The 19,352-nt window shown below is 41.6% G+C and overlaps 2 protein-coding genes across 4 annotated transcripts in view; one reads left to right on the top strand and one right to left on the bottom strand.

Annotated features, from left to right (window-relative positions):
- The first annotated feature begins 928 nt into the window (after positions 1-928).
- Positions 929-4,482, top strand: LOC147176824 (growth arrest-specific protein 1). 2 transcript variants are annotated; one of them, XM_086071578.1, is made up of 2 exons: positions 929-2,794; positions 2,871-4,482. In XM_086071578.1, the coding sequence occupies exon 1, from the start codon at positions 1,281-1,283 to the stop codon at positions 2,037-2,039; it is 759 nt and encodes a 252-aa protein (XP_085927704.1). In that variant the 5' UTR covers positions 929-1,280; the 3' UTR covers positions 2,040-2,794; positions 2,871-4,482. The 2 variants fall into 2 exon arrangements, with proteins under 2 accessions (XP_085927704.1, XP_085927703.1); XM_086071577.1 differs by having other exon boundaries at positions 2,874-4,482.
- Positions 4,483-10,034: 5,552 nt separating this feature from the next.
- ulk3 (unc-51 like kinase 3) overlaps positions 10,035-19,352 on the bottom strand; it is a 10,171-nt gene continuing 853 nt past the window's right edge. The window contains exons 2-17 of one of the 2 annotated variants that reach the window (XM_086072282.1): positions 19,259-19,352; positions 19,036-19,176; positions 18,598-18,718; positions 18,421-18,516; positions 17,984-18,127; positions 17,407-17,489; positions 16,796-16,951; positions 16,620-16,725; positions 16,496-16,536; positions 16,324-16,426; positions 15,592-15,656; positions 15,032-15,110; positions 13,243-13,283; positions 12,160-12,207; positions 11,458-11,521; positions 10,035-10,589 (exon numbers count right to left, since the gene is read on the bottom strand). The exon at positions 19,259-19,352 is cut by the window's right edge and continues 32 nt beyond it. In XM_086072282.1, the coding sequence (XP_085928408.1) occupies positions 10,573-10,589; positions 11,458-11,521; positions 12,160-12,207; positions 13,243-13,283; positions 15,032-15,110; positions 15,592-15,656; positions 16,324-16,426; positions 16,496-16,536; positions 16,620-16,725; positions 16,796-16,951; positions 17,407-17,489; positions 17,984-18,127; positions 18,421-18,516; positions 18,598-18,718; positions 19,036-19,176; positions 19,259-19,352 (1,399 nt within the window). In that variant the 3' untranslated portion in view covers positions 10,035-10,572. Of the gene's footprint in view, positions 10,590-11,457; positions 11,522-12,159; positions 12,208-13,242; positions 13,284-15,031; positions 15,111-15,591; positions 15,657-16,305; positions 16,427-16,495; positions 16,537-16,619; positions 16,726-16,795; positions 16,952-17,406; positions 17,490-17,983; positions 18,128-18,420; positions 18,517-18,597; positions 18,719-19,035; positions 19,177-19,258 lie in introns of both variants that reach the window. The other variant, XM_086072281.1, reaches the window with a different exon arrangement.

Raw genomic sequence — 19,352 nt, forward strand, 5'->3', positions numbered from 1 at the left:
AATGGTCACTGTACAGTATGATTGGAGAAGTTAAATTAGTGTATATGAACAGATTTTATCAGCCTATATGCGAATACAAAATACTGCACGCCCATATGTAAACAGTTTTAACTGACATGCAGTATTTAGTCTTAGACAGTACTTAACTGTATAGAAATGAGACAAACCCTCCCAGGGGCTCCTCCGGTTAGCTTAGCGCTAGCTAGCTGCTACGACAGACAGGAGTCGGATGGATTTAAAACTTAACAAAATGTGAAAAGAAAATCCAATGGTGATGAATCCTGGAGGTTAAAGATATTTTAAGCTAAAAAGGAAAACCTTTGCGTAGGTTAACACGGCTGCGAAATTGTTTTCAAAAAAGTGAATATGAGGCATGGTAAAGTTTCCTGTTTATGATCAAATAGGATTTATTTTTTTTGAGGGGGGTTGTGACAGATTTTTCGGTAAAAGTACAATTAGAAACCAATTGGAACGGATTCAGGATTTGGTGCTTGAATAATAAATCAAAATTTAAAAAACGGTATATGCCTACAAGTCCGGGCACTTAGTTGTACCTAATGTTGCCATCTTTACACATTTAAATGACGTTGCATCTGTCCTATAATTTTTTTTTAATTAATTTATTTCTCTTAACTGTTTGATTTTGTTTGTGTCTTCATGTACTAGTTGGGATGGGGGGGTTGGGGGAGATTGGCACCCGGTCCAAGCATATCATAGCTGGTTCTGCTCTCAATGGAGTCATGAGAGGATTTGCGCGCAGACCCGAGCTGCTGTAGGTCGACTCAATGGCGACCAATCAGCTGCCAGGGAGAGAAATGTGTGCGTGTGTGTGTGTGTGTGTGTGCATGAGAGAGAGCGAGAGAGAGAGAGAGAAGAGGGAAGGAGGGGGTGCATGTAAAAAACTTTTCTTTCTTGGGGGAGGGGTGTTGTGAGGGAAGCTCGGCGGAGCGCGAAGCATAACAGCACAGACAGAGAGTGCGAGGAACAAAGAAGCCTCGAACACAACGGAACAGTTTGGCTACTTTTTGCAGCTTTTTTTTCCTTAGATGGACAATCGTGCCTTGGCGCGCGGCTGGTCCGTGAACGCACCGCGGACGTAAGTGCTGGATGAGGAGAACTTTTGCTGGAGCGTGAGTTCATAAGCACTCTGCTTTTTGCACCCACGCGTGGTGACTTCATGACGTGTTTTCCGGGACTCTGCGAGGTATTTTTGTCCACTTTATAGCCAGTGAGGTTTGATGATGTGCTTCAGGAGGAAGGGTTCGAGTTAACCCCCAAGCATGAGATGTTGGTGCAGCGCGCTGGCACTGCTCCTGTGGGTGCTGGTGGCCTTAGATGCGCAGCTCATCTGCTGGCAGGCCATCCTGCGCTGCCACGCCGAACCCGAGTGCGACCTCGCCTATGGCCAGTACTTGGCCGCCTGTGAGGGCAACCTGCGCGGAACGAGGCGCCAGTGCCCCAGCCACTGCATCAACGCACTGATCCGCCTCAACCACACCCGCAGCGGGCCGGACCTGGAGAGCTGCGAGTGTGCTCAGGATGCCGAGTGCCTGGGGGCCAAGCGCGCCATCGAGCCGTGCCTACCGCGACGGTACCTGGACGACGGCGGCGGCGGGATCGGCTGCATGGAGGCCCGCCAGCGTTGCGTGGAGGACAGCCACTGCCACGCTTCCCTGGACGCCTACCTGTCCTACTGCGGGCAGCTGTTCAATGGACGCAAGTGCTCGGCCAAGTGCAAGGCCACCATCCAGCAGATGCTGTACATCCCGGACGGGGCGCTGCTCAACAGCTGTGTCTGCGACGGTGAAGGGAGGCCCTTCTGCGAGGTGGTCAAGGAGAACATGAGCAAGCTCTGCTCAATAGGAGACCACCACGGCATTATTTCAGACCAGCCGGAGGTGGACGACACGTACGAGGACGAGGACTATGACGCCAGACAGGACAGGGAAGACGTCTATAGCGAGCACTCTGCGGCTCCCCACAGGTTGTCCGCATTTGGGACAATCTTGTTTCTCCCTTTGGGATTGATTTGGTTGTAAAACTGTTGGATTTATTCCTTGACACATCAGCTCCCGGACCTGCAGAAGCGGAGCTTGAAGACGAGTCAACTGGATGAGGTGATGCTGGTTTTCACCTTTGCTGTCAACACTTTGGATTATTTGAGGTTGACGAGAGGACAACTGGATTTCTTCATGGTCTTCACGGCTCTATGGTGAAGGTTCAACTGTACTCAACACACCATCAAGAACTGCCACTTTGGGTTTCTTTTTCGCAGATGACCGGTGGAAGGTTTGACCTGGTCGTGGGATTCTGGTTTTCATGCCTTTCTGTCAACACTTTGGATTACAGCATTTGCAATTTTTCTTAAAACTAAGGTTTACTAGAAGGCAACTGGACTTCTTTATGGTTTAGGATGTATGACCTCCCCAATGGAGGGTCCCAATAGTCAAGGATTTGCAGCAGAAACCTCTATGAGGACGTCTCTCTATTTGAGGGCTTTGACTCCTTTGCAGGTCAGTAACATCTCATTTAAAAGGACTAGGACCCAGAAAAAACCTTCAAGAACTGCTCAATTGGACTTCTTCATGATTGAAGATGTCTTCTGCACCAGCATATGGCACAGGAACAGGACTCTGACACTGCTGCAGTCCTGTAACATCTTGAAAGGACCAGTCTTCCTCTGAAATGGTAATCCGCAGAAACCTGCAAGAACACTTTGAACTTCTTCAAGGTCAAGGATGTTCACTTCTACATTGGAAGGAACAACAGTCTTCTACACCAGTACCTGATACAGGTACATAGAAACTCCAAGGCCCACCAGTTTGCACTTCTTCTTCGTGGTTGATTAATTTGATTTCTTTATTTTTAAGCAGTGTCTCCGTTGGAGGTAGAGGTGCTCAAACTTCCTCTACACCAGTATGCTGCAGAAACCTTCCGGAACGAACACTTTGGATTTCTACATTCGGAAGACCTCCTGGATATGCTGTAGAAATCTGCTTTGGACTTTTATCTCTCTAGTAGAGTACATTTGTCTTCTGGTCCAGATGTCTTAATTGGGGGTCCAACCATCCTCTACAGCAGCATATACCATAGAAATAGAAACCTAGACATATTGAAGAACTGGAAAAAAAAAACAGACCTAAACCATTTTCAGCCCAAGGACATGGGACATCATTTTGAGATTAAAATTGTTGATGGGATTCTGGTTTAGAACCCAGGACTCCATGTCCTAGTGTCTTCTCCCTCGAGACTCGTATTTCTTTTGTTGTTACACGACCAGACGCATTTTTTGGAACAACATGACAATCCCTCAACCAGCTGCTCATTAGATGGACCTGCATATCGGGGTGGGATCAACATCCTCCAACATCCTTTCTCCAACTATTGCGGATCACCACAACTGCTGCGGATTACGACGGATTGTGGACACAGTGGATTGACTATGACCTTGAAGATTTTGCAGAACCATCACCTCGAGATCCTTTGCCGCAGGATGACTTTGCGGACTCCATTTTTCCAGACTAAAAGAACTGGCCAGGAATCGTTAACACGCATGCGGCTTCCGCTTGTTTGCTCTTGGTGTCAATGGTACTTGGGAGTGTGGCCTTATTAAGACCTTAGACAAACATTGAGACTGGCACTGTCCTGGTCTGTTTACTCCTACTTTTGTCGCGGTAACCACACTTCAAATATTTGCTGGGGACAGGATCAAGTGCTTAAATTAACTGAAGCACCGCACTCCACTCAACTTTTGTGCAGGAGACCCCCCTCCCTCCACCCCGACTGCCCCCCCGCGACCTCCTTCCTCCGCTGCTCACACCAACTTCTGTTATAGCGCTTTTCCTCTTAGTACACAACTTCCTACCCTTTTTCCTTCCCCTTTCTTCACGCTTTTAAATGGCACCCCATTTTGTTAGCGCTAACGCTTGTACTGTATGTTCGGGTATCCTCCCATTGTTCCAAGATGCCATGTATGGATACGTAACTTGAAAGTTGTTCCAACATTGAATTTATGAGGTGAGGAAATGCCAGAACATTGAAGATTTTTTTTTTTTGTATATTATAAAATGTGATAGGAAAACCAACCACATTTCAGAATCATGTTAACTTTACAGCTCAATATGTAACAATTTCATTACATTGTGACTTCTGATTGCATTATGCTGGAAAAAGATGAACATTGGATGGAAGTGACAATGGGGATACTTGACTTTTGAATGCTTCAAGTAGAATTTTGATAATACTGAAACACTGCACAGCCATCTCTTATAGCACAGTTTACATTTTGAAGCGCAACATGCTGAAACATGGTCAGATTTTATGTAAAAATAGTCATGCAGCCACTTGAAATTGTGCCACCATGAAGTTTATGTGTGTAAATGTTAAATTATGAAGCCGTTATATGAAGAAAAATGTATATATATGTTTGACAGAATTATACAATTATATGACATGAAAAAAAGCCAGTGTAATACTTGATACTGCCCCAAGTGTGGAATGATGTGTTTTTGGAATAAAATGCTTAAAAAGTGAGCTAAAATGTCATTTTTAATGTATTTCCACATCGTACAGTATGACATTCAAGGGATTAAGTCAGGGTCAGAGAAACCTACAGTGTAGAATTTTTGTCATCTGCAGTCTCGATGGATACTGTACATTTTAAACTTGTGTTAATTTATTCAAAGTTGTTGACTCAAAGATGTCTCATAAACTCCGGTCAACATTTCCATCCTTAAGTGTTAACAAGTTGTCACATTGTAAAAGTCAGCTTGACACATTCAAGGTACTCCAGTGTAAAAATGCTCTGTTTTAATATATATTTTTGTTTTATATGTCGCCTTCTTTCGGATATTTGGTAAATAAAGTAAATAATAATATTTTTTGGTTTAATTAAAATTTATTTACAAAATATACGGTTGATTTCTCAAGCTAAAATAAGGGTAGTTGGAATTGCTGCAGCTTCAACTAACTTTTGACGGTATCAGTAAAAACAAATGTATTAAATTGATTAAAACTTTTTTTCTTTTTTTTTTAAAGTTCATTTCTACCTCCTGAATTTCCATGCAACATTGAACAAAAGAAGCTGAAATACAGCAGACCCCTCCTCCCCCTCCCCTTTTGCTTTATATCCAGATTGTCTTGAGTCCAGGACTTTCGACCAACACCATGCATCTTAAATTCCTCCCAGACGACAGCCCCGCCCCTTTCCCCATTTTCTGGGAGTAAAATCAAAACAAACACGAGCAGAGCAGCTTCGGGGGCTAATGTGCGAGTTGAGTGTTGTGCGCAAGGGGGGGGGGGGGGGGGGACAAGGGGGTTACACAGCTTTGCCACAGCCCATTTTCGAAATTATCTGCATTCAGCATTTCTCCGACACAAACTGCCATAACCCTCAGTCCCGACCCTGCGCTCTCTTCACCGGGCCAAAAAGGGAGGGACTCCCAGGATTTAGGAGGCTCTTGTCTCTCAGCGGTACAATGTTCCATTCATGATAACCATCCAGCCGCAGTGAACGACCGACCTGCTCTATGGTGTCAGTGCAAGGGGGCTGGGTTGAGTCAACCCCCCCCCCCCGCCCTTATCCCACTGTCTGACCCCCCTCAGGTGTCAAGACAGAAAAGTTTGGAAAACAGACGTCAATGTTGTTTAATAAATAAATATAAAAATAAACAAATAAAGTCTTGATTTCAATATTACTCGTCTGCACGACAAATACTGAATTTCAAAAACACAAAAAAAGTCATGAACTTTTACTGATGAATGTGTTTAAGCAAAATTTTCTGCCAAAAGAACGGATACATTTAACGAAACAAAACTTCTTTGAACTAAAACACATATGAGCTATTTAAAGATAAACATGCTATAATATCTCAACAAGGTGTTTTTTTTCTTTAAATGGGGAAAAATGCCTAAGCAGGTGCAATGCTCTAACAAAAGGATGTCAAAATAATTTTTGTCGTGGGCCGCAACGTAGTTATGGTTTCCTTCGTAGGGCTGTTATAACTGTGATCATAAACAAATCTATAGCCATCCCATATTATATATACACATCAAATTGATTTGAAATCAGACGCCAGTAAAAACAGTTGCTTTCGCGGGCCACATAAAATGAAGTGGCGGGCCGGATGTTGCCCCCGGGTCTTGAGTTTGACACCTGTGCTCTAACACATAAACTGGCTGGCAGGGTGAAATATATTGGCAAAAACCAAGTTGGGTGTATATTAGTTTCTGCAGTGTGTATAAGAGAGTTCATGTGTTAAATACAGTTTCCCCACCCCCTTCAAAATATAATAATTCTTTAGGCGTTTTTTTTATTTTTTTATTTTTTTTAAGTGTAATGTTGTAAGATGAGTTTGAAATGGTAAAATGTCCATTACTTGCACATTTTCACTATTCGCAATGAGGCTTGCCCACCAGTAGCGTTACAAAAGCTAAAGCGTTACAAAAACAAATGCTACCTCACCACTTTGGTCCTCCATTTTGTGTTTTCAACGGTTAAACAGAAACAAAACAACAGAGGACCACAGCGTTGCTGTGTACATTTTGCGTTTATGACTGATAATGCACTAAACGTTGAAAATGCCCTTTCTGATTTGAACCCTCCCTTATTTATCTCGGCTTGGGAGTTTGGCTGGATTGATCACCTCCAACACGTCATGTCTAAAATCTAAACAACTTAAAAGATGGGGTCACAATGCACTTTTCAGGGTAACGTAAATCAGCTGGCGGGACTCCCATAAAGAAGCAGATGGGCCCAGAAGAGCAGTGTTGCCCAACCTGTTGCTGCAGGACTCTCAATTTCAGTCTGGGAGTCATTTCTTCCCAGTGTGCCTGGTGAACACCATTAAAATGAGGACAAAGTCCCGATAGATGTCTAAACACAGCTTTCATGACTCCCAAGCGACTCGTTCGCTGATGTGTTTTTTTTCTTCTCCAGAATCACACGTCATTTCTTAGATTAAGAGATAGAACTTCATGTTACTGACTGTTATGACTTGCTTTCATTTCACACAATAATGTCACTCCCGGGCATCTTTTAAACACTTTAAAGTTCTCTTGCATGTGTTTGTAATTCCGCACGTCCAGATGGGAACAAAGAGTTCCAGTGGGGACGCTTGTAGTCTCAAAACACTGGTCGACCAAGTTTGTCTTGACAATGATCCAACCATAACAAGGACTATAGTTTTTTGGGGTTTAAATTGAACTTGGTCTGACTAGTAAATTGATATTCTATTGTGGTATTCCTGAAAAACAATGTCACATTTTTTACATACCAGGTCAATTATACCCGGATTTTGCGAAGTGGAGAAAATTGAGTGCCCATTTTGAACAAAAACATATCATTTGAAAATAGGCGAGTGGTTTTACTCTATTTAGCATTTATTTTAGAGTAGTTATCTTTTTATAGTTGTATAACAGTTATAAGTGTTAAAATATTATGTATAGGAGACAGATTAGCAAACTTCTTTTTAATTACTTGTATGGAATTAGTTGAGTCTTAGGAGTGCCGGCCTGCAACGGCCCTTGCTGTCATAGCAACGAGTCATACTCTGCAGTTGTGGGGGTGTGACAGGACGGCCCCCTCAAAACAGGCTAATTTCTTTAAAAGTTCTCTAAAAAGTGGGTGTAAAGCTTACTGCAAGTGTTAAAGGTATTTTGAGGTTGTTTTAAAATGATTTTTTGACAAGTAAGAATTTTATTATAATTATTTTACATGTTAATATTAGGGATGTCAAAATAAGTTCATTAATCTTGATGTTTATGTTTGGGGTGTCAAAATGAGTGCATTAATTTTGAGTTATATAAAGTCCCCTTAACAGCACAAATTTTAACGTGCGATTAATGACCGCCCCTTACTTGGAAAGCCTGTACTGGGAGAAATTTAATAACACCACAACAAATCAATATTACACCCATTTTTTACACTACACTACATTTTTTACAACTTTTTAATTTTAACTCACTTTAATGAATTATTATGAAATTATTGCATCAATGATTAAGCTGCAGCCATATTTCTATTAGTTAAAACATTTTTCCCACTTTTTTGTTAGCAATAGTATGAAAACTTTTAAATATTTTATTGTACATTTAGAGCAGATAGAAAATTTGCAATTCAATGTGAGCTAACTACTGAAGTAATGCAATTAATTACGATAACAAAAATAATAATCGCCTGACAACCCTAGTTTATATATTTATTTTTTACATCATTTTTTACATGATTTCCTATATGGAACAGAGAATTTACAGTAAGACGTTGTAATCCAAACATATGGGTACAGTTCCCTGACATTTTTTAATCAGCGCAAAACAGTCACCATGTTTAGAGAAGCTTTTATGACCACTTGAGGTTATCGCAGTGCAAAGTTGTCAACTCCTATAAAACTGTTCGGCAGGCAACAGGGAAGTGCAGCGGGCCAAACAAACAAAGAAATAAACACAACCCTGCGCTTTTCTAAGTGTGGTTCTCATGTCAAATGTTCACTTTCAGCGTCTCTGTTTGTCCCCCAGTCTCGCGTATGAATCATATAATTATAAAATGTCCTTACTCTCCCTCACCAAGCCTTTCTGTCTCTCTCCTCCCCCTTTGGTGGACGTGATCCAGCTGTTCCTGATGATGACGACTCGGCAGCCGAGGCCCCTGCCTCCCGGCTCTCTCTTCACAACTTCTGGACAAAAGACGAGCATTGGCTTGGCAACGTGCTATTGACAAAACGTCTCCACAAGGCGGCAGCTTCAAACAGCCATTTTATTTCCCACCCGGCTTCTTCTCCTTTAATAAATACATGGTAATTATTAAAATGACAGCTGCATAAACATTCAAAACACAGAATTAAACAACAGAGCAGTGGTGCAGGTGCTGCCAACGTACATATTTATACTTTAATCTTTTTCTTTTCCCTCATAATTAAACTCTTTTGGAATATTACAGCATGTGTTTGAAATCAAAACAGCGTGCCCAGACCTCCAACGGTGAGGATTATCAACCTCAAGTCTCTCGTTTAGGCCCAGTGCGTCCAGTGTGTGTGTCGGCGTCACACACACACACACACACACTGGCCGGGTCGCTGGCCAAACCTGCAGCTGAAGAGTAAACAGGGCCTGGGCCGCACCTCGCCAGCTCTTCTTTCATGGCGGTGGGAATGGCGTCCATCAGTGAAGAGGACATGGCGAGCCTGCGGTCAAGGCACAGTGGAGGCGTGCGAAGGGGGACGAGGGGGAGTGTGAACTACAGTGGAGCTACGAAAGTCAATTTAAGTGCAATTCGGAATTAGACAAACGGTTTCCGGAAAAGATCCATAACACTTTTTTCCCGTTATTCATCTTTCCTGGCTGCTCAGTAGCGTTTATGTGAAGAGACTCACCTCCAAAGCAAAACTACTATATTAGGTCCAGTGAAGAGAGAAAAAAGGGTTGGCAGAATTCTAACTTCAATCACAGAATTCTGACTTTAAGACGTAGAGCTATGAATTGTAGAATGAATAGTTTTACCCTGGAATGAATGAATAATTTTTTCATTATTTTTTAATTGGAAAAAAATATATATCTAAATTTGGGAAAAAAAGACAAAGTCGAGCATCATGGAAAGGGTTGTGTTTGACCTTAGTTGTTCCACTGTATTTACATTTTAGCAGAGGCTACATTACCTACAGTACACCAGTCCCACCGGCACACATTTTCACAGTTTTCTTCAAATACTTTTTCACTAAATCCCTTTGGCTTGTTGACGACGGTGATCAAAACATGCCGTTAGCAGTGTGAAGAAAATCTTTATGTTCCAGGCATCGCATTTGGTGTTGGATGGAGCAGAGTGGACGTCTTGGTAACAGGTGGGATTTACACTGCAGGTTCAAGTGTTTAATTACAATTTAATACCCGTTTCAGATTTGTCTATTTACATGATTTCTGTAGGCGCAGACGCAGTCAGCTACCATTTTGTTCGTTTAATGCTGGATACCGCTCTAATATAACATATTTAGACCATAGTTAAGTGTCTATGTTTTCAGCTTCATTTAAATTTACAGTGAATGTTTTGTAATGTGTTTATTTATGTTGCTTGGGCAGAAGCGGGGCCATTTTAAAGATGTCAATCTGACATTGACGTGATAAAGCGCTCGCATGGGTTGATACCTGACCCCCGTCTAGTCTATATTTGAAACAGGCCTGATTCTGATCTGAAGAAATCCGATTCTATGTGTTTATGTTTTACACTGCAATGGTGCAAATCTCAACTGTGCCACTACTACTACTACAAAAAAAATAATAATTTGTATTACTTGAACCAAAAAGTTGTAAACAGTTATTTTTCTAGAGGACCCACAGTGTGTAAGCTCAAAAACAAGTGCTGCAGTCTTTAACCAGCTTGACAAGTGCTGCTCTCTCTACCTGCTAGCTCACCTACAGCAACAACCAAAACATTGAGTGCATCTGGCAAGGCCAAGCCCAGAAGTGCGGAAGGTGAGGTGGGGATCCAGGTTTGATTTGGCATGGAGCACAGAGATTCATTGGGGGGGGGGTTATAATTGTCCAAGGTCCAAACCGGCTGGTTTCCCGCTGTGACCCTTGGGTTTACTGCACACAGCACGCTGAAGAAAAAAAAAGAAGAGAGTAATTAGTTGTGGTAGAGTTGGGAGTAGAAACTCCTTAGATTAATTATTTGTCATTCTACTTGGACAATTCTGACTATTTTAAGCATCCAACAGTTTGGCTAAGGCCCCTTTTTGTCCGTTTCCATAAAGCAAGGTTCATAAGGGCATGTTAGATGAGTTTGGTGGGGCAAACTTAATTATTAAACTATCCCACACCTTTGGGACAAACTAGAACAGAAAAGTGTGAACTCCATATTTGATTCCATTTTCACTCCCTTGAGGTTGAGTCAGCATATATCTCGATACTTTTATGCTTTACAGTGTATGTGCTATGTGTCCATATTCTCCTAGCGAGACGTTGTCATTTGCCGACATGCAGTGGCTGCCGTTGGCCCCATTCCAGCATGTGGCTAGCAGCCACAGTGTGGCTTTTATTAAAATAACTTCAGCGGGAATAAGCAGAAGCCATGTACTTTGGGAAATTCGAGCCGCCTCTCCAGTGAACCCGGGGAGAAAAAAAAAATCTATAATTCCGCAGGAATTTCTCACTAAGCACAGGATATTGTCCAGGCTTTAAGAATCCTCTGTCCATCTCGGAGAAAAGCATAGGAAGGACAAGTATGCAGGTTATGATGTGGATCAAGTATATCGCTAATAGCACATTTTTCGCATACTGTAGTTTAGTTTAGCTTATTTAGATTTGAATTAATAGAGATAAATGTAATGTTGAGACTGAGAATGATGCATTTGAGTCATTTCCATTAGATTTACATATAGTATTGGGAAAGAAAGACACAACCCATTACATCAGCTTATATCACACACAATAAGAGCTGGAAAAATGCTGTTTTTCAACAATGCTCACAGCTTCTGACGGAGTCTGATAGGGGCTCCCGATCCAGCGAGGCGTCCCTCTGAGTTTCCTGCATCTGGAACCAATAAATGTCTGACATGTATCATTCAAAGTTATTAGTAGACATTAATCTAAATTACTTAGAAATAAATTCTCTGGCTAGTGGTAGTGAACAGTATGCCAAAAATCCACATTTGGCATCCGACATTTGTTTTAAGGTCACCATTCGGTTCACATGAATTTACATTTAAAATGCTACGTTAAAAAAAACGCATTAAATATCTTTAAAATAGCCTTTTTTATTTGACCGTTTATGGCTGAAACATCTACTAATTAGTAGATGAACAACTTTGACGTCATATGCGCATTGTCGATGTGAAGAAGGGTATGTGCAGTTTCATTTTTCACCAAGAGGTGGCAGTAGCGATTTGAAATGGAAAATTCTACGTTCAGTAGCTTTAAATTCTCCAAATACGGTACATAAGAAATTCTCAAACTAAAATATATGTAATTAACAGCTTCTTCATAAAGTTATGTCTTTGTTTTAGGACAAAAACTATTTTTCATTCACACAATTCTGCAGATAAGCAGATTCAAACCCAAAACCTCTCAGCTTTGAGGCAGACATGCTAACCATTAGCACGCCGTGCCCCCAAAAATTACATATAATGCGGATTTCTGGACGACCGCTACCTGAGCGCAAATCACCCTCACCTTGATGTTCTTCTTGAGGTATTCTGCTCTGCTCATGAGGCTTTTTATCTGGAAAAAGACAAAGACAGGTGGTCAATCACATTGTTTTTTTTATTAAAGGCCCCATGCAACATTTTCGGACAATAAATCCATCCTAAGTAGCACAATGCACCACAGACACAACGTAACCCCCGGCAGGATATGAAAGAGGCGGGAACATATGCGGTGGACATAATGAAAACTGGCATTCAGTTGCATTATGGGTAGCGTACAGTGTTTTTCTGACCTGTACTCGGCAGCACAAGACAGGATGTCTGAGTCTCTGCTGCAGCAGTGTGGAATGTGCGTTATTATTTTTTTTAACTCTCCGGTGAGACCTCCAAGCTCACGGAAGTGCAGTGCCAAATTTGCTAGAGTTGGGAAATTGAGAAAACATTTCAGAAGGGACACACGTGTGCTTCTAGGCTCGGGGGCCACAGATGAGGAAAAAGCAACACTGAGCTTTGCTTGTACATTGCTACACAATGAGGAGACCTCCGTGGTTAGTTTCCATACTTTAACTTGAAACGTAGTGATCTGGCGCAGCAAATTAGCATTTTGACCGCAGTTTTTTTTTGGGGGGGAGAAGGGGTATTTTTCCCTCGAACCACAAGCCTTTAATCAGCGTGTGCAATAAACAGGGAGGAACTTTACATGGCTTGCACGTTCTCAATGCTTGACTTACCGTCATGACATTAAATCAGTTTACAGGGGATACATCACAATTAGGATACCAGTCAACAATAGAAGGGACCTACCCGGAGCTCTTTTGCTGGCGTTGGGTTATTGTTGTTTAGAATGTTTGTGGTTGTGTACGTTTATTTAGTGTAGAGGCTTTAAGTTATATAAACATTTGAGTTTGTTAGTTTTTTCTAGGGAAGTTTTTGCACATGTTTCTACTGTCTGTTTAAATCATGGTAAGAAATCTCAGACAGGAAAATGTATATTTTGAGAGCAGGGGTAAAAAAACACAATAGTGCAAGTTGTTTTTGGGGGAGTGGTTATGGCTGGCAGGTTACGTGTGAACGTCATGTGATTGGTTGCTGCCATGATGGCGAGACTCACCTCGCTGTGGAGCAGCTCTCGTCGGCGGCCCTGCGGCTCAGCTTCAACAGACAAAAGAGAGAAAATAATGAGCGCATTGTTGTACACTACTAATGGAACAGTCCACCTCACCACCCGATATGCCTGAATTATAATGGTAACACCCATCTTTTTGTCATCCAGCACAAATGAGGAAGTAGCCTCTAAGAACAAAACCTGAAAACTTTTTCCCACAATCCTTTTGCTACTATCTCGGACTTGGCAGAGGTCTACACTATGAGGGTGATATTATAAATTTAAAATGATATAATTATAGCTATTAATTATTGGGGGTTTCAACATGCCTGAAAAAATTAATAAAATTTGCAAGCACTTTAACACTGGTGTATATTTTTTAGGGGTCCACCAACAAGACCCCCACAGAAGAGTAGCATTACCTGGAAAGTAAAAAAACAAAACAAAAGTTAAGTTAAATCCTGATTTACACAAATCAACACATTCCTGTAATTACACAGCAAGCCAACCATTTTAGAGTGCCATTTTGGAGCTAATTCCAGGTGTTTTACTTTACCAAACTCTTATGGAATTTGCCCAAATGAGCTCCAAACAGATTGTATGGGCCCCCACTGGCCTAAACACAGAATATTACGTTTGCGGAATATGAGTTAAAATCCACCCATTTTTCTCCATCTCAGGGGGGCGGCCATTTTGCTACATGCTGGTGACAAAAAAATGACATCACAGTAGCTCAGGTAACAACCAATCATCTTCAGAAAACAGGTGAGCCGTGATTGGTTGTTATCTGAGCTCTGAGCAACTGTGATGTCATATTTAATCGTCAGCAAGTGGCAAAATGGTCGCCCCCTGAGATAGATAAAAACGAGTGGATTTTTCTGCTTAATTCATATTCCACAAACGCAATATGAATCAGAATACTGTGTTTAGATTAGTGACGCTGCATAGAACATATTATTGCAAAGGAAATTGTTGGATTGACTTCCCCTTTGAGGCCATTCAAAATTATAAAGCATATATTATACAAAATTTACTTTTTAATTGATTGGATTTCCCAAGAAATTCGCAATGCATGAGTCACAGATGGCTATCGGGCGGGTTCATATTTTGAACATCTATCATGGTTTAAAAGTGGAAATCAGTGGTGTGTTCGCATGTGGTTAGTCCTCCTTTCAAAGCATCTTGATTGGGAAGACTGAGTGCTGGCTAGCTGGCCGCTTCAAGCTCTCATCAGCGGAAGATAAAGCGTCTTGTGTGTTTGCAGCGAGGCCTAAATGGGAAACAGATGGCGGGGCTCCAGTAGCACACGCAGGGGCCCTGGCAGACTCTGGGTCCCATCATCCCGGCTCCAAAACGCCTCACTAGTGGAATCGCTCTCCAATGAGGGCACATGAGCTAATTGCCTGATGCAGGGACACAGCTAGTGAATGGCCTTCTGTGTTGCCTGACAGCTTTGCCTACTCGCTCTATCACCATGCTTCCATCTACATACACGACACTTTTCTGCACGGAGCAGATAATGAGTATTATGCGTTTTGTGCATTTTCAGCCAAGAGTAGCTCTCAGGACCCATTTTGAAGGCTACTTGTGAGCAAACAAACATATTCAGCATACTTATGAAAATACGTTATCAGAGCCTAAAGTGGTTACGCAGTGTGAAAAGATGCTCAAGATCTTTGTGCTTGTCCATATCAAGACTGTTCGCATATTGAAAATAGTGCATAATTAGTGGAAAATTTTCAAGGAATTTTTTTTGGATGTGACTCAAATTATTCGTATAATGGGTTGTTTGTACCTGCGAGCGCCAACAGGAGTTCTCCTAAGCAAATCTGGTAGTCATCCAAGGCCTCATTATCGTCCACTCCACTTTGCTCCTACAGCACAAACATCAGACAACAAGCGATTATCTACAGAGTGTGCAGATTTATTTAACACTTTTTTTTAGGGCTACTTAGACTACTTAAATATAGGGGTGTTTAGTTCCATATAACAGTGTTGTTCCTGGCAAAATTAAATCAATTAAAAGGGGGATTCATTAATAAAAATGTGGAATAAGTCATTAGATTGTCCATTAATTAAATGATGAAAATAATATTGAATAATTATAGTAACATATTTTATCATTTTGTTAAAATAAATTTGTATTTTCTGACATTTTCTCATTTTGATCAATGCACAATTTTACCAATATTTAAAAATGTTTGTTATTTTGTTGAACATACAAAAGTGCGCGCAGACATGGTGGACAAAAATATTAATGACAAACAATTTCAACAAAGCACTTAAATTAACAAAAAAGTGATTAAATGCTCCTAAAACAACAGCTTTTTTATTTTTGTATTACACCTTTCTGACCTTCGCGATGGCGTCCGAGGCCATCTCCAGTGCTGCCAGCAAGCGTGGTTGCTCACGAGACATTTCTACAAGGTGAAACAGAGAAAGGTTTTAAGAACGAGTGCTTGTCCTCATGAACTCATTCACTCCCAGCCGTTTTCACTGACGCAACTCCCTTTGCTCCTGGATGTTTTACTGGATTTTGACAGATTTTGTAAAGCTCACTGAATATTGTGTTCTATTGCTAGAAAAACATGGAACCTACCAGAAGAAAGATTAGAGTCTCTTCTTTCATCAGGAAAAATTCTATTAGTTTCCATTTTGCAGCAATTAGCATTAGAGTATAGCTAAGTTTCATCATTATTTACAAACAGAGGGGGAAATAGTTTTTTTGCAACATGGCCCTGGTTGATCTCTTACACTCTGCTGCCACCTGCTGGCCATTTTTGTAATAACTACCATTGCTTCAAGCATTCTCTTCCTTTCAGAGGCTGCATCAAAGCCTTCTGCGTGCTTTAGCTATAAAACGTATACCGGTATATACGTTTTTGGGAGCAAATGAGTTAAGGTTGCGGGTGAGCTAGAGCCTATAACAGCTGACTTTGGACAACAGGAGCACCAGAACGTATTTGAAATGAACAGACAAACAACCATTCAGACTTACTCTACCATGCTGCCGATTCACAACTATTTGAGGACTAGAATGCATGTCCTACATATGCACTTTTGACTTGCCTGTGCCACGTTTTGTACCTCGGAGGATGTCCCTGGAGGTGCGCGCCTGCTCGAATATAAGCTTGTTGTCCGAGGCTACCAGGGCCTTCAGCTCTTCCGCTCGGGATGCGTACTGACAGACCTGCGGGGACATGCGCAGGCACACGTTACATGATGCTGTATGTGTGGTATGGAACAGGGGTGGGCCTACTTTTTGTCTGAGGACATCTTTTCGCTGCCGGTCACTCTCATCTGGAGGAGGAAATATACGTTTTTTTTCTTACATTTAGTATGTTTAGCATGGTGTTTAGGTTGAAATGTGCATATGCTCTTACAGTAAATAGCAGGGACAAAGTGCTCCAGGGCACTGCAGTACAGAGAGAGCGCAACAGACCTCTCGCCATCCTGGTCCTTCTGGACGGCCTGTAGGACCAGTTCTTTCTGAAGGGAGGCAGAAAACAGGTAGTGATTTCGCCAAAGACATGACACAGACGTTTCTTTAGTGTCTTACCGCCTTCCCCAAGCTCTCGGCACTTGGCATGTGCTCCATGTCCACGAAGGGGTGCGTGAAGAACTCGGCGAAGGTGATGCGGGCATTCGGATTCCTCTCTAGGAGACGCAGGAGGAGGTCCCGGCAGTGCTTGGAGACCCTGGTCCCGGGTGGCAGCTGATGCACAACAACGCGACCTTATTAAGTTGCTGTCAATCCGCAATGGGGACACAGCCATTTTAAAGGTCAAAAGATTGCTGCCAAAAACCGCCAAGACTACTTTGCATCAATAAACATATTGTACTGAGTGGAACAAGGCAACAAAGAAGAGGGATGCTGAAAATCGAGCCATCACTAGAGGAGGCAAAGACACAGACGAAAGAGGAATTTGATGGATGTTGTGAGGGAAGACTTGCAGATAATCTTAAATTAGAGCAGAAATGCAAATAAAATATGATGATCCGAGAATAGGCTAAAGCCCAAGGGAAAGGGAAAGAAGAAGAAAAGGAAGATGATGAGTGGAACAAGCCACAAAGTGCCCTTTAGCAAGTAAAGTGAGCCACCTAGTGGATTTAAAATAAACAATTACCATAGATGGATAAAATACAATAATGATTGTATTTGAAACTTACCTCAATGGGCTGGTCACTTCGAATCTTCTCTTCTAATTCTGAATATGACCTTGATGCAAAAGGGGCCCGTCCAAACAGTGCCTCTATATTCACACAAACAACATAAGAGTCAAATAACACAGATCATCTGCATTTTGCAAGTTTACCTCATTTTATTTACTTAATTACATTTATTATGTATTTCTTGTTTGAATTTTGTATTTTACCATTCCTTGTGTATTCAATTATTTTATATAATTTTAATTTTGTACTTCCTTTTCACTTAATTTGTAATATTTTTAAATATATATTTTTTCCTATGTAGCAGTAACATTTTGTGTTTTGCAACCCTCTAACATGAATAAGTCATGGAAGAAATGTAGCAGCCACAGTTCAGATCAGGTTGTTTACCGTGCATGTTCGTAAAGCGCATGTTCTGAGCATGGTCACATTAATGAAGGGCATAGCCTTGGTCAGGGACGCTGAGGGTGAACTGAGGCTACATTCAAAACTTGCTAGCATTTTGAAAACTGCAAACTACCCCTTTAACTATAAGTTTCAAATGATCTCCTTTATCTCGAATGAACCCAACACTCACCATAAAGAATGACTCCCACGGACCAGAGATCCACTCTGGAGTCATACTGGCGCCGACACACCATCTCGGGAGCCATATACAAAGGTGAGCCTCTCAGCACACTCTTTTCGTCCCATGGTGACATATACTGGGCGAAGCCAAAGTCTGACATTGGATCAAAATGTAGCATCCAATACAGTTAGAAGCAGGATTTGACACGAAGCATAATAAATGCAGAATTTACAACAAATATAATAAATATTGTTGCTCATTTTAAATTAAAAAAATTCAATTTGATGAACTTTAAATATGAATGACAAAGATACTGTATGTCTCTTGTTGACTAATGACTCATGAACAAGCTTGTTGTTTTATATGGTTGCAATTTGATATGACTACCAGACGATACAAATGAAAATATAGGATGAACTCTGTTCAAACCTGGGGTTTTTTCTTACCTGCTAATTTGAGGACTGAACCAGACAGCAAAATGTTCTGTGGTTTCAAGTCCAAGTGGGAGATATTTCGGTCGTGTAGAAACTTGAGAGCACAGGCTGTGGGTGTAAGCAACAAACGGTATATGTATTGTTCAAAAGGCCGTTCAAAATGAAACCAAAAGCCCTAAGATGAGTCACCTATTTGCTGCAGAAAACGTCGGGCAATTCCCTCTGGCAAGATCCGACGACTGCGGATGAAACAGGACAGATCTCCACCGGAACACCATTCCAGTATCAGATAAATGTTCTCAGAATCCCACTGACGACGATAACACAACAACATTATTGCGTTTAGAGAAGACATTCAACTTTCTGTGTCTGTTATTTGATTAAAATTTTCTGTAACTAGTGTCACACACACTTGTGTCTAATCTTTTTGTGCTATTTAAGAGCACTAAGTGGAGATTTACAGATTTTTTTGTAGGATACCGTCAAATTATCATTATCTGAATTTTTAAATAGTAATCTATATAAATGTATGTGCCCACATTAGGCTCAATTTCACCCACAAACGCTAATGAGAACATGTACTGCAGAAAATGGGTGAATGAATAGATGACAATCAAGCAAGCTCACCACAAAGTCTTTCAGATGGACAATATGAGGGTGACGCACGGTCTTGAGGATCTCGATCTCCGTGAGCAGGTTCTCTGTGGACGCCTTGTTCAGAGTCTTCTTGGCGACCACCTTCACAGCTACCGCTTCTCGACTATCTTGCTATACGGTACACGACGAACATGGTTTGTGCCACAGATGAGCCATAAGAGAGCAAAAGGATGCAATGGCAGCAATGTCTCACCTTTCTGTAGGCCTTGTAGACTGTGGCATATGTACCGCTACCCAGCCGCTCTGTCAGGATGAAGTCATCCAGTTTTGGAGGGCCGAAGCCAGAG

Source organism: Leptonotus elevatus, chromosome 3 (assembly GCF_054856555.1).
Source record: "Leptonotus elevatus isolate MCC_2025b chromosome 3, RoL_Lele_1.0, whole genome shotgun sequence".
Taxonomy (NCBI): Eukaryota; Metazoa; Chordata; class Actinopteri; order Syngnathiformes; family Syngnathidae; genus Leptonotus; species Leptonotus elevatus.